The 25,321-nt window shown below is 39.1% G+C and overlaps 2 protein-coding genes across 2 annotated transcripts; one reads left to right on the forward strand and one right to left on the reverse strand.

Moving 5' to 3' along the window:
* The first annotated feature begins 12,600 nt into the window (after positions 1 to 12,600).
* LOC128015415 (uncharacterized) lies at positions 12,601 to 14,588 on the forward strand. Its single transcript, XM_052599234.1, has 2 exons — positions 12,601 to 13,193; positions 13,281 to 14,588. Exons 1-2 carry the CDS (start codon positions 12,877 to 12,879, stop codon positions 14,200 to 14,202), a joined length of 1,239 nt encoding a protein of 412 aa, XP_052455194.1. The 5' UTR covers positions 12,601 to 12,876; the 3' UTR covers positions 14,203 to 14,588.
* A 131-nt stretch (positions 14,589 to 14,719) lies between these two features.
* On the reverse strand, positions 14,720 to 16,544 carry LOC128015416 (uncharacterized). Its single transcript, XM_052599235.1, has 3 exons — positions 16,032 to 16,544; positions 15,796 to 15,952; positions 14,720 to 15,463 (listed from the first exon to the last, which is right to left on the reverse strand). The coding sequence occupies exons 1-3, from the start codon at positions 16,174 to 16,176 to the stop codon at positions 14,956 to 14,958; spliced, it is 810 nt and encodes a 269-aa protein (XP_052455195.1). The 5' UTR covers positions 16,177 to 16,544; the 3' UTR covers positions 14,720 to 14,955.
* Between the last annotated feature and the right edge of the window lie 8,777 nt (positions 16,545 to 25,321).

Here is a 25,321-nt window from a genome sequence, read left to right on the forward strand (position 1 = left end):
CCCTTGCCTTACAAAAATGCATTAAAAATATTTAAACCCTTAAAAATGTCTGTAAGGTCTACTACTTTTTACACTACATGTCATTGTGTCATTGAATTTAAACTTTTATTAAAAATGGTAAAAATAAATAAATCATAATAAAAAGGTAGCACTTTATTTTACAGTCCTATTTCTCATGTACATACTTTGTACTTATTATAGTAATTACAATAACTAGGTGATAACTAGCTTCTTACCCTGAACTGACCCATAAACCTAATCTTACCCCATATAGTTATTATCAGAACTTTCATATGTAGGTATACTGTAATATTGTAAGTACATGTATAAATACACATATTGAACGATAAAGTGCAACCAAAAAAAAAAAAAAAACCTTCAAAATACTAACATGGGTATAAATGTGGGTCTTTTTTGACATTCTTGGACTTTCAGTTAATAAAAAAATACAATAAATAAATGAAAACACTCCCAAAGGCCGTTGATACTATTTCAAACGGAATTTAGGTGCTACTGTGCATAAATTAGGTACTAGTGTGCATAAATTAACCATTTGGAATGTGTGTTTACCATGAATAAAAACAATTAAAACAAACAGCCACTAACTGGTTTACTAGCATAAAACTGATAACAAGAAATCTGGTGGTAATGGTGACTAAGGGGGAAAGGAGATGATCTTTGTGCTTTAGTGGTCTGTATTGGTTGAGTTGTGTGTATTAGAAAAGCTGTGTGTGGAGAGAGAAGAAGTGAAGGCTTATTTTCTGCTTCACTATGTCTTCACACTGTGGTCAGCAAGGGGAATACAACTGTCCATCAGCTGTTCTTAGAGCCTGTAACTCTCTTAAATTAACCACTGTCACGGATACACACAAACACACAGATGTTCATCCGGCTCTGTTGCACTGCTTCGCCTGTAAATCCTGACAGTCGTCCATCAAGCCTGCTGTAGAAGGAAACATTGGCTAACCCTGCTCCATCTGTTAGGAACAGTCTGCTTGTTTTCTCCAGGCAGGATTTAGTGTTTTCGCCCGTCCCCTTCTCCCAGCACCACCAAAGGCACCCAGACGTATCTATGCCTTTAGTGACTCCAATTTATCAATCTTGCGATACATTCATGTGTCACAAATGACATCAATCAGAGATATTCGTAGGTTTTAATCGAGAGTTTGGGTGAAATACAGAAATTTTGCTCTCTCAGTAAATCAAGCATAATTGAGAGTAATGCAGTAAATTGGGAGCTGGAGATTGTTGGTATTTCATTCAATGCCAGAGTAGTGATTGAGAGTGTCTGGAGGCTAGATTGCAGCTTAAACCTGGTCGTGTCAGGTTCACGAGTTCACATCTACGTATATAAATACCGTAAGTTTATGCGTATTTGGCGTGCTGTCCGGGTGGAGGGCTCCAAGATGTGGCCCGAACCCAGAGTACTCCCCCCGGTTGTGGTAAGAGTAGATGGATCTATAAGTGAGGAGAAATGGGGTGGAGGAGGGATGCTGAAAACGGTCAATGAACAGAGGTAGGTTCTGCTGTTATTTATACCTTGTCATGAGTTGATTACTGATTGGTCTCCACTTGTGTTAATCAGGTTAATGAACTGCGACTGTTCCTCCCGAACTTTGTTATAAAACAGCATTTAGCAGATTTGCAGGTAGTTTCAGCTAGCTGTTGGCATGGGACCTCTGTTTATTGACATCAAGAGCTTACAGTACAGGAAAACACTGCACGACTTTGTAAATCAGAAGAGATCTTCATAAGAATTGTGCACTTGCTGACTTTGTAAATGGTTACTAAGATAAACTGTGAATCACACACTAAATGACTGAGGATCACACACTACCAGACTTTTCAAGCCATTCTGAAAACAAACAACTCATGTGGAAATATGTGCCTTGTTACAAACAAATAAAAAAAATGATATAGGGTTGGGCAAAAATACATCAAAATGTATTTTAAAATAAAATACCAAATACCTTAATTTTAAGTGTATCAAAATTAAAGTACAAAATACAGCAGTATCAACATAAACTACTGTAGTTTTGTATTTTAAAAATGCTAAAAAATGATTTAACTAGGGAGCGTGACATTTCTTCACAAACCTTCCACCAGTTCCCCTGTTTGATCTATCCCTTCACCATTATACTGACTCCATTGATTAACTAAACAGTGTTTGATAGCAACAGCTTTTCTCTGCCCAAATCATGCAATAAATCTGACACATGCAACCAGTTAACAGATCAAATATTCACATATCCCTGTCATCTCCCAGATGAAGGTTAGTTTTAAAATAACCAACAGTTAAATGTTTAACAGTTTGGGAATGACTCATAATTCTATCGTAATTTAGTTACTTGGTGTTTGGTAACGAAGGGCCTAATTTGCAATACTGACTCAATGACAAACAAGTCATTCATAAGACGACAACTAATGGCACCTGTATTCATAGCATTTAGTTTCTAACTAGTTAATCTTTTGTTAATATAATTATATATTATGTGTCAGGAGGTCATTTATGCAATAGTATGAAAAATCATGATGGTATGTTGTATTTTAAATATGAAAAATCCCTGAATGTGCATTCTAAAATCGCCAAGAAAAAAAAGTGTGTGGGGGGGGGGGAATGGCTGGATGCAATCAAAGTTTGAAGCCAAAAAAATCTGCATAAGTCATACATTATGCAATTTTCTGTGAAAATCTCTAGACCGGTTCTGACTTTCAGAAACTAGCATTGACTTGTCTGGACTGTAATTCAGGGAAAATAAACAAATAAATAAATATCAAATACAAATCTGTTGTGTAGTTCCAGCCTTCAGAATCACTGGTGTACCACAGAGACCAAAGGAGATAAATACATGTAGCACACGTAAGCAGGGGATAGCATCTTGGAGGATATTTGCTTTTTATTATATCTGTCTTTTTCTCACTGTGTGAATTCATTCTTCACATTAACAGAAGCCCCTTAGCGTGGTGTAATTCAGGGCAGAACACAGCAGTTGTAGATGTTATTAGCATAGTTATCCATCAGGGTGGGAGAGTATGGAGAGCAGGCTAATGCCTCTGTTACATCCCTCCATTTGCTGTATTTATGGCCTCAAATTTTAACTCCATGACTGGCGTGGTACAGCTCTCAAATAATAAAATAAATCAAAACATAAGAGTTTTGTCTTTGAGCAATTTCCTTTTCAGTCTTCAAATATGAAACCAGATGTTTCCGGCATGTTAAAGATGCTTTTCATCTTCTTCCCCATCCCCTTTTTTCTTGTTCCCCCCTGTCCCACCTCCCTTCCACCCCTACATGCTTTCAAAATACATGTACCTCTATAAAATAAAATAAAATAAAATAAAAATGGAGAGGAGGGTGAGGTTGAAGGGTGCACGAAAGCGGGTGGCTTATGAAAAGTGAAATGTCCTGTTAGCTTCAGGTAGTGGTCTGTTTTGCATTGATAGAGCGGCTGGGAGAGCCTCGGGCTGTTATGAGTGTTTTCCCTCCGTGATATCCTCCTGCACCATCTCTCTCTCTCTCTGGAGTGTGCCTCTAAGTAAGGCATGTGGGTCAAAGCAATACGCCTCTCATCACTCTTTTCCCCTGATCCCCTAATTGGGGGAGTGGAGGTTAAGGAATGTTGTAGTTATCACAAAGCTGGCAGAGAATACATTTCAGGAATATAATTTATGTTACGAGTGACCTGCATTTTCAGGCATTGCATCTCTGAATTTTTTTACTGAAAACACAAATGCCTAATCGCTTGGTGTACATTGATGAGTACAATGACGGTAATGAAGACAGCAACGTAAAAAAAAGATATCGCTAGAAAGCAGTGGGATTGGGTGATAAGACGTCACCTATTCACCTAAGCCTCAGAGAGAGTGCAGATATGCCACTGGCATTTGTAGCAGTCTGGCCTACGTTCTGTGGTTCTTCAGTAGTGCATGCTCACTGACAGCCATATTTAGTCTCTCTGAGCCCCTGAAAACATGCTCGCTCTCACTCTCTTATTCTGTCTCTCTTACTCTGAAATCTGCCAGAAACCGCACATTTCCTGGCAGGCTCCAAATCCGGGCTGATTCCAAACAAACACGTCCTGTAGCGCTGGATGCAGTCCAGCAGGCAACTCTCACCTGCACAGTGTGCCGGCAGCCCGACTGCTCTGTGACATGCTAGATGGGCTCTTTGAGGTTTCCAAGGATACAGTCAAAGTCTATGACTGTGGTGGCAGCCTGGGCCAGGCCAAGAGAAACTCCTGCGGTGAGGAATTACAGTACGATAGCAGAATGAGCTAACAGTCTAGTTCAAACTAACTGTTGTTCTTCAAATAGCTGGATAGTTTCACTTGCTGAAAAGAAATATGAGGGTAAATATCAATAGACCGAAACAAGAGGTGGCTGGTAAAACGAAACTTCACATGGCACAAAACGTAATTTTTTCTTCCTTCAAGGACGTGGGCTATTCGGTTTGTTGGTTAGACTGTTTAGAAGAGATTTTCTGTGCTAAAACTACTGAATAATCTCTGCAGTGTTATACATTTTTAATTGCCATGTAATTTTCATTTTAAAATTTTCATTTAGAAAGTTTCAAAACTGTTGTGGCTTAAAGCTAAAAGACTCAACCATTTGAAATTGTATATCTTACCTTATGTGTGTTTGTTTGTTTGCTACAAACAATAGACTGCTCAATAGACCAAATCAACTTGCGTACAATTTGATTATTACACACCAAGGGAAACACTGTTCAAGGTCTCCATTAATTTGTGCTTGTAGTGATTTAATGTGTATATATTTTGAAAGCATTGAATCACTATAGAAATTGTGATTAATTAGATTCTTAGCATTTTATATTGATTACTGTCAAAAATAATGTTCAAAAATCATGTTTCAAGATCAATGCATACTGCATGCATCGTCAGGGTTTGTTATCGATGAATTTATAAAATGAGTGAATCATTACACCCCTAATTTGAACAATAGAAAATGTTCCTATATTCACCTAAAACTTCTCTGTGTGCAGTTATTTTCACAAGCAGCAAATTTGACCAAAGTACACTAGACCAAATTTTTGTTGTACATGTACATGTTTGTCACTTTGAACATTTGGGGAGTGTGTGTTTTGGGTTTTTGATGTCTCTTTCAAATTATTAACAAGTTTATATTTCTCTTGAAAACTCAAATAAGTTGAAATCTTTAAATACTTAAATCCAGCCTGATATAGGTGTGCCAAGACTGACACTACTCACAGGAAGTTGCAGTTTGTTATTGCTAGACCTAACCGTTCATGTCAAATCTGGGGTGTATCCACCCCATGCCAAAAGAAGGAGCGTAGAAATTACCTCTGGCAGACTAAAACAGCTCATAACAGACACGTCTGAAAGAGGAACCAGACCAAACATTGAGAGTTTTTAGCAGCGCAGAGGACTTCCATAGGAACACTTGACCAATTAGAGCTAAATTCTGCAGGTACCTCGGTATGTGTCATACCTTAGCATAATGACGGTTGTCTCTATTAGCATGACAGCATGTCAAACAACCCTTCCTGTGAATTGAGGCTTGTCTTAATTGGCTCAGTCTCTGTGGATTGTCTGTATGGTGTGGTACAGTGACCGAGAGCTCTGCTTCATGTCTGCCCTGTCCACCACACACCAATATTCCATGTCAGACACCCAAAACGAGTAAGGCATATTTCATCAGATGCCATAAGGGGGAAATTAGCACTGAGGCCCATTTATTTTACCATTATATGAATCCTACATCAATCACTGGAGTTTAGCAAGAAATTCCAAACTCTGTGACAGTCCAAGTCTATAGCACCCCTGGCCTAGAATACATTCCATTGACATACAGTTGCAAGTCAGGTACACTTTATTGTTGAGCATGCATGATTTTAATGAATAAATAAAAATGTATTTAGACTTTTTTTTTTTTGTGCCCAATTTTGGAAGGCCAAACAAAGTTGTTTTGCTTTCACAATGAAACACACAGTGTCTTTACAACATGGAAGCAGCAACAATACTACTACAGCGAGAATCAAAGTTACTCCTACATTCTTTGCGTGAACATTTGGGCAGTGTTATGCAAATCTCCCCACACAGTGACATAGACATGTGGGGGCGTGTTAAGATGCGTTTTAGGAGGGCGTGGGTGAGTCTAAACTTTTATAAAGAATATCTCTTTGGGTTTGGCAACTTTAGGGATCTTATCGATTCATGAACAGATTGTTTCACTCCAAAGAGAAAGGACAACTTGAAATTGCTTCATATGACCCTTTAACATAATGAAAAAAAAAAAAAAATCAAAATCAATCAAAAGTGTTTTGATTACCTGGACTTTCATTGGAGGAACAGAAACTTCTCAGGTTTTATTAAAAAATATCCAAATTTGTGTTTCAAATATTAACCAACGTCTTTTGAGTTTGAAATGACGTGAGGGCGCATAAATTATGACAAAATGTAAATTTTGTGGTGAATTATCCCATTAATGACCACTATGTACTTTTGGCATTTTGGTCGATATGAGAAAAACAAACTACTTATTTATAGTGATAAAAAATGTCAATGCTCACATCAGCGTGATTCGTCACCTGCTCATTTCACTCATGTATTCTTTCTTCTGTCCTCTTATTTGGTGCTGATTCCTCTTTAGCAGTCCTTGGCTAGCCTGGGTTTAGGGGAAATGTGTACAGAGGCAAAGCTCGGCTCCTAATGAACCCTTGCCGCTATCTCCCCCTGACCTCAACGAGATGGAGCAACAGAATAGTTTTATAATACACTATTCATGTTTCCCCCTCTCTCTCTCTCTTATTAATCTCTTCTTTCCTCTGGCCATTTTTCAAATCACTCCTTTTGTTTACTCATGAATATTTTTGCGGCTCATTCCTGGGTGGCTGCAGGGCTGTTTGGCTGCTGGCCGTGCTCTGCGGTTCGAGGTAGGAGAAATACTTCTCTCTTTCCCCGGGTAATTTGCAGCAAGAAGGCCCTGTATTTCATCATAGGATAATCTAACCTTTGAGGTGTTCTCTAGTCTGCTTGCGAGCCTAAAATAGGTCACTTAAGCGGGTTTAGCATGGCAGAGCAGGCAGATCCAGCAGCCTGATGCCCAGGGGAGGGAGAGCCACAGTAATTGGTAGTTATGACTCCGGGGTTCCATAAACGAGGAACAAAGCTGGCCCACCTATTGTCACATTTAGGACAGCACCAAACAAGGTGATGATAAGAGCTAAGGATTCATAAGATCCGTGCGATTCTAATTACTGCCTATATAAATAAATAAAAGAGAGTTCACCTGAAAAGTCAGTGTCCTTCATACTGATTAATATATACGTTCAGCATTTTGTATGGAGGCGTAATAATATTATCCATCTATAAAAAGCACCTGACATCAGGCTAATCTCTTATTTATTCCGGTTTCTTTCTGTCTGTCTGTCTGTCTGTCTGTCTCATTCTCTCTTTAATTTAGGGAGGTGGGGAAAGAAAGGGAGGGGGGCTTAAGGCGTAATGAAAAGGCCTAAATGACAGAAGCCTGACAGTAGGATTGGCTGGTAAATGACTCCAGAGTGGCTCGCCTGCAGAGAGCGGCTGAGGGAAGTTCCCAGAAGGACTGATTAATTCCAGTCGCAGTGGCTGCCGGGGGAGCAGCAGGGTTAGCGGCAGCTCGTAGAGGAGCCTATTACCACTCCACATCTAATCAGAGCCAGAGAGACCCACTCCCCACGACAAACTTTCCGGGGCTCGCTCCCATTCATTCCACACGGGGACTTTAAATACGGGGGAGGTGAGCCCAGGCCGTGAGTTTTGGGAGGGGTACAAAGGATTTGCTTTTCAAAAAAGATGGTTAGGAGCTTGCTAAGAAATCCTCTTCCGTGGCTTTTGCTGGGAGAAGATTCCAGGCAGCTTTGATAGTGACAGACCTTTCTGCGCTGCCGCTGAGCGTGTGACCAGATATGAATGTGCCGTTGTGTTTAATCCCAGCGGTTTCACTTCGAGCTCTGCGAAAGTATGTCACTGACACACACGCAGCTCGCAGACATCAGTATTACGCCAAGTGGGCTATGGATATGCCAAAGACAGACATAAATAAATGAAATAAAATTACACAGCCCATCCCTGTGAAAAATTTATTTTTAACACTTATACACAGTATTAGATAAGCACCTGAGCTTTGATGGAATGATGTAAATAACATATAAATTAAATGTACTGTACCGGAAACAACAGCTTTCTACTTTCTACAACATATTTCAGAAGCAATTAACAATGAGTTGAATGTTTGAAGCTCAGACTGGCATAATGATATGCTTCACAAGGGCGTTTGGAGGTGTTTTGAACCGACACAAAGTTTCTGTCATATAAGGCAATCAGGGACAACTCAAAGACAACTGAGGTGTGTTTTGTGATTGTAAAATACCAAATAATACTGTGGTCTTACAAATGATTTGTTAATGGGCCACTGACAAAGAAGAGGTTCAGAGATTAAGAAAATAATACTAACAATCAAAAGGATAATAGAGAACAATAATATTAAAAATATATATAAAAAAATAATTATTATTTGGATTCATTTGGTTTTGTAGAAAGGTTTTGTAGTTCTCAAAAAAAGTTTTAGCTGAATGATGTTTCAATTGAGAAATGTCAGTGTCATTAAGTAAAAAGTAAAGGGATGTTTTCCTTGCATTTAAATGTGCATGTTTTAATTAAGTCTTAATTAAAAATTAATTATAATAAAAAAAATATGATTTTTTTTTATTATTATTGTTAACCTTGACATATCACAAAAAGATCAATATTTAAAGGGACTTATTAACCTTGACAAACCATTTCTGCTATTATCATTTACTGTTTTGTTTTTCCAGCTTATTTATGCACATTGGTTGCAACAAATGGCTGACAACACTTTTTTTTTGTTAAAAAAAATGCTTATCTTGAAAATATTTTAAAAATTATTGTAAAAAAATATGCCTTTTATTTAGAGTTTTTCTATATTATGATATCAGGATCATCCTGATATTTTTACATTATTTTATTAAATCCCCAAAAGTAGCAAAATTTATTTTAATAAAAAAAAATGATGAACATCATAAAAGAGGTCTATTCAAGTCATTGAATATATAGAGCACATTTTTTATGTATTTTTTAACGAATTAATAGACAATTATTTGAAACGACTGTATACCATTATGGTTTATATCAAAGTACCACTGTATTTTTGTCTGATATCACCAATGTACCATATAGTAACACCAAAGTACTGTACTGTAAGGACATGTTTAGTCAGAATATTCTCAAATATATGTATTCTAAAAATATTTATTTTTTTCATATTTATAGACCATGTAGCTATATTCAGCAGTGTAGAATGCTAATTTTTATTTTTTCACATCCCTATGTGCTGGCAGAATCATAAGTATCCTTCTCTCTCTCTCTCTCTCTCTCTCTCTCTCTCTCTCTCTCCCCCACTCAGTCTGAGACACACTGCCCTCCTGCGCTGACAAAGGTTATGAATAATACATATTAAGTACTGTACTAAAGCCTGTAACCGAACTGTTAAAATATTGATCTTGCCCAATCATAATAAAGCGGAATTACTGAAAGTGATCCATCATCCTTAATGCTTAGCGTCCCCAGCTTCAGCTGCTGTAACTTGCTCAATTTCTCCTCACCATGAAGCTCCATCACAACTCCATTATGACGAAGATTGTATCATAGTGCCAATTGCTAGTTTACTAGCAGACTGTTGTCATTCAAATTAAGTGACAACAAATCAATAGAATTATTAAATATATTTAGATGCATGCTTTGTGGAAGAATGGAGTACTTATTGTACCACTGCTCTCTGGATTCCATGGGTGTTGTAGGTTGTGCACATGTTCATGCATATATGTATCCTTGTGCATGTTTGTAAGCATTGACAGATGTATGCAGTTTGTGTGTGTGTGTGTGTGTGTGTACCACTGATCGCGTTTTAACTCGTCTTTGTTTCTTGTGGTCTTTAATGTCCTTGTGGGTGACTACATACTTAACTAAGCCAGACATTTCCACATCTAATGACTTTTTAAATATTAAAACTGGTCCACATCGTCACAATTGTGAGCTCTTAATTTACTGAGCAATTAAGTCCAGACCCTCATTTATCAAGGACTGTTCATTTGCTCCAAACCTAGTCACTTTTTATTAATTGATGCTATAGAAAACACTGAGGTAAAATTAATGTGTACACACCCGAGGTCACGCCAGCAGTCGTTGGGTAACTATTGCTGAACTAGACGTGAGATAAATAGTAACGTCATTTTGCCGATTACACCTGAGATACGTGAAGACATTAAGCATTACTCCGGGGATCATCCTCAGCCGAGAAAAACGGCTGGAAAAGACTAGCTGGCTTTTTCTGTGACCATCTGTTTTGCAGGAAAATTATCTTAATGCTGCTAAGAGGCAAAACAATTATAGCCTTAACCTTTGAGCCCGCACCACTCTTCTATTTCATCCTTCGTTTTCTGGAACACTTCTTCAGTTCTATGGAACAGAGTGCCAGATGATGGTGAGTCAGTGCCAGTGGGTTTTCCAGTTTTGGAGACAGAAGGTTTATACAATTGATGTGTAGATGTTTTATGATGAATTTATGCTTATGAAAATATTTAGGCAATAGAATTCTAAACTAGGGCCTTTTTTGCAATGGACACACTAAATAAGTGCATCTAAATAAATTAGAACGTTGTGGAAAAGTTCATTTATTTCTGTAATTCAACTCAAATTGTAAAACTCTTTTTTTCTTGGGTTGGTTTAGCTGCGAATGACAAAAAGAGTTTGAGCGACATTGTTAAAAAGAGTGGTCCAAAAAGCAGATAGAATACTGTGCCAACCAGATCAAGTGCTCAGGAATGGATTTGTTCTCCTGCAGTCAGGTCGGCGGTATTATGTGCCAATTCAGAAAATGAATCGTTAGGCAAACTCATTCCTTCCCTCTGCTATAAGATTATTGAATGATATCTCATAACTACACAAAGGGCTCTTGTATTCTACTGCTTCTTTTGTCACTGGCAGGTGAATGTGTGTGTCAGGGTGCGATCGTTTTGTATACATTTTTAACTTTATAATTCTCATATTTATTGTGTGCTAATAAAGGACACCTTTATTGGATGGGTTGGCTGTAGAACTGAACTGCCCCCTTGGGGACTAATAAAGATATCTGAATCTGAATCTGAAAATTCAGTGCACACGGACTGAAGTGGTTTAAGTATTTGGTTCTTTTAATTGTGATGATTTTGGCTCACATTTAACAAAAACCCACCAATTCACTATCTCAACAAATTAGAAAATGGTGACATGCCAATCGAACTAATCAACTGAAAACACCTGCAAAGGTTTCCTGAGCCTGCAAAATGGTCTCTCAGTTTGGTTCACTATGCTGCACAATCATGGAGAAGACTACTGATCTGACAGTTGTCCAAAAGATAATCATTGACACCCTTCACAAGGAGGGTAAGCCACAAACATTCATTGCCAAAGAAGCTGGCTGTTCACAGAGTGCTGTATCCAAGCATGTTAACAGAAAGTTGAGTGGAAGGAAAAAGTGTGCAAGAAAAAAAATGCACAATCAACCGAGAGAACCGCAGCCTTATGAGGATTCTCAAGCAAAACCAATTCAAGAATTTGAGTGAACTTCACAAGGAATGGACTGAGGCTGGGGTCAAGGCATCAAGAGCCAACACAAAACCGGCTACAGTTGTCGTATTCCTCTTGTTAAGCCACTCCTGAAACACAGACAATGTCAGAGGCATCTTACCTGGGCTAAGGAGAAGAAGAACTGGACTGTTGCCCAGTGGTCCAGAGTCCTCTTTTCTGATGAGAGCATGTTTTGTATTTAATTTGGAAACCAATGTCCTAGAGTCTAGAGGAAGTGTGGAGAATCTCATACCCTAAGTTGTTTGAAGTCCAGTGTTGTTAAATTTGTTGAGATTAATTTCTTGTTAAACGTGAGCCAAAATCATCACAACTAAAAGAACCAAAGACTTTAACTACTTCAGTCTGCGTGTGTTGAATTTATTTATTACATGAATTTCACAATTTGGGTTGAATTACTGAAATAAATGAACTTTTTCATGACATTCTAATTTATTGAGATGCACCTGTATATATACAGTGTGTGTGCGCGCGCATTCTGGTATACTGTATATGGTTTCTGAGGACACAAATGCGTATAATGACATGGGTACTACAATGTCAACATGGTTTATGATGACACTTCCTGTGTCCCCATGATTCAAAGGCTTAAAAAACGTAGTAAATGGTGTTTTATGAAAAAAACTAATTGTCACTAGTTTTCTGTGAGTGGTAGGTTTAGCTGTAAGGTTGGTATAGGGTGATAGAAAATATATTTTTTACAGTATAAAAACCATTACACCTATGGAGAGTCCATGAAAACCACATATGCAAGAATGTGTGTGTGTGTGTGTGTGTGTGTGTTTGTGTGTGCAAAACAGTATGTGTTTAATGTGTTTCCCATATACAAGTGATATACACAGTTTTAAAGCCACAGTTTAGGTTCTATTTTTAATTGCCACTTAATTCATTCTCAGTTCTTTCCAAAGAACCCATGTAATAATTATTTGTCTTTCACTTTAAAGGGCCGTACACACCGGGACGAATATCGGCGCGCGTTATTCGCCAGCGTTTTCCAACACGTTTTTTGTGTTCACACCCAAGCGATTTTCGCTGACGATGAGCCGAGTGAACATGCAAATTCATTCCCTGACATTAGATGGCGCTTAATGTAAAACAGAAATACCCCTGTACACAAGGTGGCGCTGCGCAACTTTACGCTTCTTAAACTCGCTTTTCACTCAGAAGAAGAGTGCAAGTATTTACGCGCTTGTCAGAATCATACAAAGAAAACATGAATATTTCAAGCACCAGTAACTCTAGCTCCAGTTCCAGCGATGAAGAAATTATTGTTCTGTTGAATGAGGAAAGACGCCGGAAAAGACGCCGATTTTGGGTACATCCCATAGTTACGAGAAGAGAAGAACATGGGGAGTTTTATCGACTGGTACAAGAGCTGAAAATGTATCATGAGCGTTTTCGGGGGTATTTTAGAATGTCCGTCAGTGAGTTCGAAAATTTACTTCAACAACTGGCTCCCTTGCTGACGAAAGAACAGACACACTACCGTAAACCAATCGACCCAGAACAGCGTTTGGCCGTGTGTTTACGGTGAGTTCGTTTACATAATTCTTCACTTCAAAGAATGTTGTAAAAACATATGTGGAGCGTTGTTAAAAATTAGTATTTCTATTTCAGTTTTCTAAGCACTGGGGACTCGTACCGCTCTATTGCGTTCAGCTTTCGACTTGGTGTGTCAACTGTGGCTTCGATAGTGAGTGAAACCTGTGATGCATTGTGGCACTGCCTCAGAGATGAACATTTGCCAGTGCCTACTGAAGAGATGTGGAGGAGTACAGCCAGGAGATTCCATGAAAGATGGAATTTCCCTAACTGCTTGGGAGCCATGGATGGGAAACACATATTCATCCAGGCCCCTGCAAACTCTGGTTCTCTATACTTTAATTATAAAGGTACATTCTCCGTTGTATTGCTGGCCTTAGTTGATGCAGATTACCGCTTCCTGGTGGTTGATGTGGGGAGCTATGGCAGCAACAGTGATGGAGGAATCTTTGCCAATTCTGTACTGGGAAAGGCACTCAGAAATGGAACTCTGAATGTTCCCCCACCAAGTGAACTTCCAGGTGCTCCTGAGCTGGGAAAAGTTAACCATGTCATTGTGGCGGATGAAGCTTTTCCGCTGAAACCATATCTCCTCCGGCCATACCCTGGACGCCGCCTCCCCACAGACAAGAGAATTTTCAATTATCGTTTGTCTCGGGCACGGCGCATCTCTGAAAATGTATTTGGCATCCTCAGTCAACGCTTCCGGGTTTTCCAAAGAACTTTACAGGTTCAACCAAGTGTTGTTGACAAAGTTGTCAAAGCTGCTTGTGCGTTGTGCAATTATTTGCGCCCGAACGGAAATGACCAGAATCGTGCCACAGAGGATGACCATGATTGTGAGCAACCACTACAAGGCTTTGAACATTGTAGGGGGCAGCGGGCATCTGTGGAGGCCCAAAATGTCCGAGAACTGTACAAAGAGTACTTCAACTCACCAGCAGGAGAAGTTGCTTGGCAGTATGACCATGTGAACCATGCTCTGGGGAACAGATAATATCAACCTATAAATTTGAGCCATTTTAATTACATGTTCCATTGAGAAAACTGCTAGTGTATGTGTATATATACAATTTCTGTGAACTTGAATACACTATCAAATCTATTGCATCTGATTCTTCATTAATTAATATGGCAGCACTCACCACAGCAAATTAAATATTTTTGATATAACATGTTCTATCAAAGTTAAAGCATAGTTTTTTTTTGCAAAAAGTAAAGTATTTGGTCACTTCAACATATACTTATTTACAACTAAATGTAAGTTGTATTTTTGAAAATGTGTATTTTTAATAAACATTTTTACTAGCATTTTCTTTAAAATGTTCTCATTCCCTGCACAATGCTGTGCCCAAAATGGTTATGTTCCTGTAGATTGATAACTGTTGCCTATAAATGCAGTGACTCCATAATTAGCCACATAGCTATTTCAATAAGAGGTCAAGAATACTTATGTACAAATATATGCCAAATCCCAAAATATGTTACATTACTTTCAAGTCACTTATGCACAATTTCTTTTGGAAAAATGAAACATTTTTTAATGAACTACAAGTTGCAATAACAATCACAAACATAAAGTAAAAAAGGGCGTCAGAAAAGGTTGTGCAAATAAGTCACAATGACTGTAGTGCAAGTGAACAATAGTGCAAATAAACATTTATGAAACGGCCATTTTCAACTAAATTTCTTGAATGTAAAAAAACAAACAAAAAAAATACAGAATTAAAATGTATACAGTAAACATCTATTAGGGTAGCCAAGAAGTTGTAGAGCAGCCATAGTTTGTTGGGGTCTGTGGGGGGACCTGATGGTAGGACACCGGTGACTGCTGTGGAAAAAAAGCAGAAGAGGCCTGGCCAAACTCAGCATCATGCAACAGCTGATGTATTTTTAATTTGACTGAAGACTGTACGGCTGGGGACAATCTCCTTAGTGCTGGTATCAAGCCAAGAGCAAACAAGTAATTTTCATCATTTTGTTGCTCTCTTCGTTGCTCTCTGCGCTCCTCTTTCTCTCTTCTGCGTTCCTCTTTCTCACTTTCCCTGGCTTCTTTGGATAAAAGGTACCGGTCCAACAAGTCTGGTGTCTCTGGCCGTTTTCTTTTGTTGAAAGTAGACCTGGTCACAGTTGGGCTGGAGAAGGATGATCCTGGAGACGTGCTTGCTGATGCTTCTTCTCTGTCGCTGACTTCTTTTTGAACCACCACTTGCTCAACCCCTTCATTCATATTTTCAGGAGAAATATTGCTGTGAACACTGTAAAGACAAATTCAGTTTACATCAGAAACAATAACTCACACTGTGGGCCATGCCACACTTCATACCCATCTTGACAAAATACTCCAGAGCTTAATGTTTAATTACTAATTTAGTTTAGATTCATACAAATTTTAATGTACCATATGTCAGGCAACAAAATTTCAGCAGAGGTTACCTATACACAGAACATAAACTAATATATTGAACTAGAGGTGTGATCGCATGGTGAACAGGGAACATGCAATGATATCATGTTAATCAATGTTTAATGTCAATGCATTATAGCAGAGCTCACACAGCTATGTATTGTAATGTTCTAATAATATTACCTTCGAAATTCAGTTGATGTTGCGAGGAACTCCATGACCTTCATAAATTTCCACGTCTTCTTGTTTTTAGCAGCCTGTCCACTTCGGCAATCATCTTCGCGCTTTTTTCGTGTATATGTATCTCGCAGGCTTTTCCATTTGTGTTTTACCTCCTCCACTACAGCACACAAACGATGGCGATTGTCAAACGTTTGTAGGAACGTACATGAAAGACAATTAAATTAAATGAAACTCACCATCAAGGCCCATTTGCTGTGCAATACCACTCCATAACAGTTCTCTTTTATCAAGATTTTTGTAATCGCTGTCACGTTTGTCATATAGTTCTTTGTGTTCCGACACCAACGAGACCAGCAACTCTACATTCATCTTGCCTTGCATCTTCTTCGTCTTATTTCTTCCCGGCAGTGTAGACGCTACTTGGCGTATATCTTCTTCGCCGTTACGTATGTGTGCTCACAGCAAGACAGTTTTGTGTTTGAGCGCCCCCAAGTTGTGTTTTACTGTAACTTCAGAAGCTCCAGACACGTGTGCAAAAGTGCCATTCTCATTGGTCGTATAGTTTTTGACGCGGTGCGTCAAACCAAAAAAACGAACCCGAAGCGTTTTTTAAAAAATGACTCTTTTACGCGTGGCGTTTTTCGCGTCGGTGTGCACACTCACATTGGCGCCCTTTGTTTAGTCACGAGGCGTTAAACGTCGGCGAATATCGCGCGCGGAATTCGTCCCGGTGTGAACAGGCCTTAAGATATTAACTTTAAGATATAATTATAATTTTTATGGTAAAATTGCTAAAGTAAAATTCTGTTAATTGGTAGTTAGTACGTTCATAGTTAACAGTACATTAAAACTTGCTAGATATAATGGGACAGTTGATGTAATTTTACAGTAAAATACTTTTGAATGTACATATTTTGGAGGGAAAAAGAACATGGAACTTATAATTTACATTGGGAAAAAAACTAATTGAAATTCCCAGAAATCTCCCTTTTTGTGTGGAATTGTTATCATGATGGTGTTTGTGTGCATGGCACTGTGTGTTGAGTGGAAGGAAAAAGTCGTGGCCGGGCAAGTCGTGGCCTAATGGTTAGAGCGTCGGACTCCCAATAGAAGGGTTGTGGGTTCTAGTCTCGGGCCGGACGGAATTGTGGGTGGGGGGAGTGCATGAACAGCTCTCTCTTCACCTTCAATACCATGACTTAGGTGCCCTTGAGCAAGGCATCGAATCCCCAACTGCTCCCCGGGCGCTGCAGCATAAATGGCTGCCCACTGCTCCGGGTGTGTGCTCACAGTGTGTGTGTGTGTGTTCACTGCTCTGTGTGTGTGCGCATTTCGGATGGGTTAAATGCAGAGCACAAGTTCTGAGTATGGGTCACCATACTTGGCTGAATGTCACTTTCACTTTTCACTTCACTTTTATATTAGTATTTACCTTAGCTTATGGAAAAGCTATTTGTGATTAACTTTAATTCTTCACGTGACTTTCTCATTACCACTTGTGTTATTACGGTGGTTGTCAGAATATGTTAAATGTACAAAACAGAGTTTATTACCAGCATGGTTATACAAATTTTGCAGTAAAGGGCTGTGGATTTACTAATCCAGAAATCCCATATTTTAAATACACTAACATAAGTGTACAAACACACATAATATGAATATATTATAAATTGAATATATATGCAGCTTGCTGTATTTTTTCACTTGCTATCTGTTTAAATGTGCAGTGTGAAACAGCCCTAATACCCATGTTCAAATAGCCATTGTGGTTTTAACATGACAGGATGTTCTCAAGACAAATGCTTTCAATATTCGCTGCTATCTCAGTCTTATACCTTGTCAGAAGCCCTTTCTGAAAACACTCATAATTTCTTGAGGACAGCTCTCGGGTTGTTGAGAGACGTGGAAGAGCAGGCAATAATAATAATGTATCAAATTGCGACAGCGGGAGACGAAACAACGTATGGCGGTTCACGAGCCTCAGTCGCTGCTCGGCTCTTGACCTCTGACCCTGGGCGGTATTGGGGGCTGTGATGGTTCGGTGCCAGGCACGGCTGTGCAGAAAAGAGCCCGGGTGCTAATACGCTCCCATTCCTCATTCAGACAGTCAACAGGGCCAGCAAAGCACTGGGGCAAAATATTCTGTCTCCCACAGCAGACAGTAATAAATTGCCTTTTCATTGATGTAAAAGATAAATGTTTTCTCTTTCTCTCCAACACTCACTCTTACACACACACACACACACACACACACACACACTGACACATTGACAAAAATTTTTTTATTTTTTTTGCCCCTCAGGAGGAGAACCTGGACTGGGTTTTTGGGCCAGTAGGCAGGTGAGGAACAGGACACAGTCCCACAGTGTTTCTGGAGGAAATGTGTGTGTTGGAATCTGTGTCCAGCGGGGATCCCGTGGGGAAAGCCTGGGCTAACTGAAATAAGTGAGTGCCATATTTAACAGCGCCTCTACTAAAGAACACAGTCTCCTAATGAGAGTGTGCGCAAGGACTAGAACTACTACTGTTACACAGAATTGAAAAAAAGGAGACCACAAATGAGAAACAGAATGAAAAAGAGTGGGAGGGCCTTCGTGTATCACCATACCCCCTCCAGTTTGCACACCCTGCCTCACCACAGCTCGGCTTCCACTTTGTAATTGTGCAATTAGTCCCACAGCTTGGTTTTCATATATCACAAATGGCTGAGTGGAGGTATTACAGTACAGAAAGTTCCAGCCTAGCGGTCTTGGCTGGGAGCAGGGCATTAGGGCCAGCGGTTTGTAAAATGTGAGCCAATTTATCATGATCTGTTATCCTCTCACACCCACCACTCTCAACCCCAATGCCTCGTCTTTCCGCCTGACCTTGTGCCGCTTTTTGTGGGGGGTTCAATTTGCTCATTGTTACTCGCTTGCATAATTTCAGCAGGCACACACGCGCACGCGCACTCGCAGCAGATAAACATTCCTGCAGCTGATTACCACTTCTGCCACATCTCTGCCTCTGTCACCCTCTTTCTCCATCTCTCTCTTCCTCTTTCTCACTCTCTCTCCCTCCAAGTGAACTCTATTTATTTACATGCTGAGGCTATGCGATTCATCTGTAAGATGGCAGGCTGCATAGCTCTTGTAATTCTTCCTAACCAGTCGCTTCCTCTCGCCGCGTTAGCTGTCATAAGCGGTGTGCTGGAGGAGAAATCCTCTGCCGTTGTGCAGCCGGCCTCTCTTCTCCCTGTCACCCACACATCACACCGATCTCCACAGCTGCAGGTTGCCCCGGCGAAGACTTACAATGCACGCCTATTCACTCAAGCGTCTCCTCTCGAACCCTCCTCTCGTCATCTCCCTCTGCTGCTCGTTCTCCACGCTCCTCTTCTTTTCCTTTGTGAAATCTGTCGCTCTCTTTCTCTGCTCTGACTCCCTCGGCTCATGCTGGCTTATCGCCCTTGGCAAGCCCCCGCGGCTCCTCACCACGGCAACCAGCTGGCCCTCAAGCGGGGGGCTAGGGGTCTGGGTTTAGGTTGATACGACGTTCCAGCTCAGGTTCCCTCCTGACCTGCCAGAAGATCCGTCTCTCTCTTACACCCTTATCTTCCATCTTAAAGCCTGCTTAGAAACGCCCGTGCTCTCCTGTCTTTCTGCGCTGCTCTCATTTCTTTCTTTCAAAAATCCTTTGCAGTGTTTTATCCTCAGGGGTTTTTGTTAGCAGGATCCTCGAGGCCCCCGCTCTTACGTGATCGAGGGGCCACTGTCCCGCCCTGCGCCGTTTCCCACAATCCCCTTCCGTGAGGCAGAATAACCATTATTAACTGATTGTAATCTGAGGCAGAACCTAAACTGATCACTCACAGCTCTTGCGATGAGAAATAAATAAATAAGGCAAGATTTTAGTTTACTCCTCTGTGACAGACTCTCTATCAAGTAGTGTCATTTGAATTCAGCAAGTCTACACAGGCTATCATCTTCGCCAGAGGAATGGAGAAAGGCAATAACAATAATAGTAATATCAATAATGATAGTAATTATCACAAAGAACATGCCCATCTCGACCGATTATTTTCAATCACAACTTTCTGAATGTCATTGTGGATTCATGGCAGGGAACGCACGGCGTGATGTCTGAGTGGGATTCTGTCTGGCACAATATTGTTATATTTCCGGGCAGATAACTTTTTGCCTGTCTGCCCTATGTGTGATCTGTCTGTCAGATTTCAGCCATACGTATGATTTGAATCTGATATTGTAGATATAGGTTCCCATTTCCACTGTTTATGTTCACACAGAATTTGAAATGCTCAAATGAACTGCAAAATATTTGGCTTCAGAGACAGCTGTAGCTGCAATTTGTTTCATGTAAAAAGTTTATTTCCATCTATGCTTATTTCTTTCTTTTTTTATGAACATGAACAACAACAGTCAAAACTGAAATGTTTACAGTGACATGTTTTAATTTTTACCCTTTACCGGAACTTAAACACCTCCCCATCCACCATAAAAAAATAAATGTAAAAAAATTATTATAATAATAATAATTTGATTGATAAATGAAAGGGAAAAGGAACTTTCTAAGATCAGCACAGATTAAGGTATAGATAAAAATAAATAGCACATACACAGATCAATAAAAAGGTCTCAAAAAAAGGTTTGATAGTTTCATGTATTCTTTTTTCAACCTAAATGACTGTCATAGCATATAATTGCTAAATTTTCAAATCATAAAATACATCAGTACTCAATCATGTTTCATTCTATGCTATCAAAAAGCAAACATTAATGTTGTCTTTAACACGGTAAAACAATGTTCCCTCTGTTTATGTTCACACAGAATTGTAAATGCTCAAATGAATTATAACCTATTTGGCTTCAGAGACAAAGGTGTAGCTGTAATTTGTTTCATGTAAAAAGTGTCATTCTATCTACCCATCTGTGCTTAAGTTTTCATGTCTGATCATTTTTTTTCACTGCCACAAAAGGGTTCACACTTTAGTAGGAGCAGACTGAACAGCTACAAGTCCAATTAGTTTCAAGTGTGGTTGGTGCCACAAACTTATGAGGACTTTTTATAATACAAAATTGAGGCGCTATTGTTGAAATGTAAACATGTGTCTTTCTATAAACCATCATATCAAATGACATGAGTATGGTGATGATTTATAGCATTTTAAACATTTTAATAAACAGATAATGTGTTATGGTAAACTGAATCTCTAAATCAGTCTTGTTGTATAAGATTGTAGATATAGTCAAATTGAACATGGTTGATTAGTGTTATTGGTTTAGTTTTTAAAATGTGCAGACATTGTATTTAAAAATTTTCAATTATCAGTTGTTTGCTACAAAATACAAAATCATGGTTGACATTTTGATATCATCCAAAATAAAAACAAGTGGGCTCGGAAAGTTAACTTTCTGAAAGGACAATGATGTCATTATGACTATGTAAGTATGTTTGTATGTATTTATTTATTTATTTGAGTAGTTCATTACTTTAACAGAGACACATATATATATATATATATATATATATATATATATATATATATATATATATATATATATATATATATATATATATATATATATATATATATATGCATTATTTCAAATTATTCTTTAAGTATATATTAGGAGAATAAAGACAAAATGCAAGCCTATACTTTCCATAAATGTATTTCTAAAAATGTCTCATGACAAAAGCAAAATATGCAAACCAATAAATGTATTAATTATTGTAAAACTTAGCATCAGTTAAGTTATATGCATAATAGGTACTGAACACAAATGGCACCTGCTTTGTAGAATGACCCACATATTAATAATGATAATGAAAGAATGATATTCATCTCAGTAGCAAAATGATCCTTTATAAAACAAATAGGTTTTTTTCATTTTCCCTTTTTTTTTCCATTAAGGCAATGCATGAGATTGATGCATGCATTTTTTTTTTTTTTTTTGGTTTATCCTGTTGATGTTAGGACCTGGCAGACAGTGATTCTCTACCACAGGTCAAAGGTCAGTCCGTCCAGTGTTGTGGCTGACCTGTTAGATGACATTACTTAAATATTCTCCTCTCTTCAGCTGGAGGAAAAGAGAAGTGAAGAGCACACACGGACTGCAGATCAGAGAGGAATACTAAACACCTTTCCACTCATCTCCCTCTGCTCCTCTCATTTTCTCTTCTTATTTCTTTCCCCATCATTCTGTCCACATCCTTCCTCCTCCCCACTCCTTCTGTCTCTTTTACATGCTGGCATAGTAAACATTCTATTCTTTGCAAGCTATTTTGAATCTATTTAATAGCCCCAAAAACTCTGCAGTAAAACTCATGGGAATGACCTTGAAACCTCCCATCACCACTTCCCGACTTCACAGAGAAAAAAAAAAAAAAAAGGTATACAAAGTCAAATCCGGCCAATTTGGTTGTTGTTTTCTCCTATTCATCCCGAGCTAGTCGACGCTAGCCCACAAGCTCGCACTTACAGGGGTGACACGCCGGCTAATTGAAATTTATTTGCAATTATGTGACTACAATAAACACAATCTTCCTTTTCTTTCATTAATATCTCCATGGCCCATGAGGAACAATCTCCTCGCTGCCTTTTACAAGCCGAGGAGAAGCAGCCTGCGTTGTAATAGCACGGAGAGTTAATGTAGCTTGAACAAGGATCCTAATTGTCCCTGTCTCTGTCATATTTGTCTACTCCAACAGGCCTAAATACCACAGCGATTAATTACCAGCGGGCAGGTATGCCGAGACAGTGTTTGTGTGGGCGTGTATGTTTATATGTGAGCATGTGTCTTGCTGTATAATCTGGTAAAATATTCCCTGACAAACATGCGCACGTATATAGCCATCGCTGTTCATGTTCAGCTCCTGGTAAAAATTATGTGCCACACAGGTGGGCTGGAATGGGATAGATTATTTGGACGATTACATTGTGACTGCACGTGAAGTTCACGAGTCTCACCTCCTCGAGATTTCCGCGTTGAAATAATTTTCCCACCATGCATCTCTCCGCGGTGGTAGCTCCCACCTACTCATCAGCGTGTGCATTAGTTGTGATCAGGGCGATGACTGCATGTTTACGCACCTCCTGAACGGCTGCAGATCGCAATTTAGCCTTGACCTCTCTGCGGGGCCACCGGGGCTAATGATGGTGCTGGGACAGCAGGTGTGTTGCATTAGTCCAACTTAACTGGCTGAGCAAATGAACACACACTTTATCACCAACACTGCCACCTCCTGACTGTCAGTATTGAATCGTACCTTCACACACAAACACACACATACACTAACACTGACATGTACACTCCTTTATGTTGTATTTGTGATCTGTATTATGGCAGGGCATGGAGTAATTTTGTGAATGTGTCTGAAACTAGCAGGCAGCTGCCCAGTCAGTCAGTGACTTAAAAGGCAGTGATTTTGTATAACTGTATCATATAAGTAAACTAAGGAAATGCATTCAAATGAGATAAATTAATAAAAATCAAGCACATAATATTTAATGAATACAATGGTTATTTTTTTACGAAGAAACTGAATCATAAGATCAATGCAAGGAAAAACTTCTCTATCAGATTCCATTTTTATTCTTTCCACCAACTGACAAACTGCTCGATCAGGATTGTGGGATATCAAAACCAGCGCTGCATACATCAATGCTGCCTTGAGTGCCTTCAAACACTGACCAGAAAAGGTAGGATATAATGTATCCAATTTTAGAATGCTGACCGATACTAATAAGCCAATAATTATGTTCATATTATGGCTCATAACCGATAAAAGGCAGTTACTGATTTGTCTAAATTATCTAATTGAATATCTAATTAGGCAGCACTCTTTTTTCATATACAAAACAGCATGAAAGATTTATATTTATTTTGAGATTTTCTAAAGATTATTTTTGACAGTAGTTTTTGAATAATAACTTCACGAGAGCATTAAATGGCAGCAAAGGAAATGTAATTATAAAAATGAGAAATGAGCATCTACGTACTTGCTTATAAATATCCAATACTGATAGATATCACCATTTTTTATGTTGGGCAGTAACCCTTATGGTACTGATGTATTATGTGTAGACACTGAATTTGAACCAGATTTTGGAAGAAAATTATAGAGAACAGACTGGTAATATACACAATATAACATCAGTGAGATTATGATTTGGGCTTGTTTTTATCCTTTTGTGTGTGAAGAGAGAAATAGACTAGCACGCTAAGACAGAAATCTATTGCACTGGCTTTTCTGTTTCTTATTTTCACGTTATATTATGCAAAACATTCCCCTCCACCACTTCATTCCCTTCTCTCTCCCTCTCTCAGTGTCCTCTCCTCTCCTCCTCCCTGAAATCCAATCTGAGCTGTGCTCCATGTCTGAATCAAAGAGGAAAATCAGCTTGATTTGGACTCCTGCTGATCCAGAGGATGTGTGTGTGTCTGGATGTGCATGCTTGTGTGTGTGTATGGGGGGGGGGGGGGGTGGTGGAGGCCATTGGCATTCAGATTTTATGTGAGAAAAATAGAGTGTGTGCGACCTGCTCCCGCAGCCAAATCAAAGGCTGTTTTAATGCTATTGTCTCCTTCCTGAAAAACAGGATCATATTTACTGTCATAATTACTTGTTGATGTTTTAATGAAATAAGAGAAGCACATAAGCTATCTGCCTGCATGGATGCTCGTCTCAAGAGGCTGACAGTAAGCTCATGGGCTTTCGCCTTATTCTCCCTGTCTGATACTCAAATCCCATATTAGGCACATAAATAAGAGATGGCTTCTGCACAGTTAAACTGATTTAGCTTTTTCTTATGCTGCTTGCACATATGTGTGTGGTCTCGCTACATTACTCGCTATTGTCCGGCAGTCGGAGTCTAGACCCGGTGCAGAGGTGGATGCCAGTGGCAGCATTTTGGCAGGCTTTGGCAGAGCCCCGGTGCCAAGAGTGCAGGTCAGTGAAGCGTGGAGAGAACATTTAAACATGGCTCCTTTCCTCCACTGCCTTGGCAAAGCCAGCACCTCTGTTCTCTGCCCAAGCTACACATGATCCACGGCCTGTGAGCTAACTGAAAATCAGATGTATTGCCTTAATGATACAAATATGTATCGTCCCATGACATTAGTGTCTGCATTGTGCTAGCCTGTGGTTAACAGCTGGTTACAGCTGTACCAGCTTAAGACTGGAAGCTGCAGAAACAACTGTCATTTTTATTTTCTGGGTCAGTTAAATGATGTACCTTTTTTTGTTTGACTTTATTCCAAAATACAATAAAAATGCAATTTGTACATGCAATAACTTGAATACACTTCTACAAAAAACATTTTTCAATTTAAAACATTTAATTCATATTTTTGAAGGGCACGAAATCAGAAATGTCATGGTGAATACCATTATATTTTAATATAAGGAAAATAATCACAAATAAAAGAATGAAACTCTTGAGATGAAAACATAAAAAAATTATTGGTCATCGTCTTTTATTATTGTTCCTTATTAATATTATTATTTTAGCAATACTGCTCCA

This window comes from Carassius gibelio, chromosome A6, assembly GCF_023724105.1.
Source record: "Carassius gibelio isolate Cgi1373 ecotype wild population from Czech Republic chromosome A6, carGib1.2-hapl.c, whole genome shotgun sequence".
In the NCBI taxonomy this organism is placed as follows: domain Eukaryota; kingdom Metazoa; phylum Chordata; class Actinopteri; order Cypriniformes; family Cyprinidae; genus Carassius; species Carassius gibelio.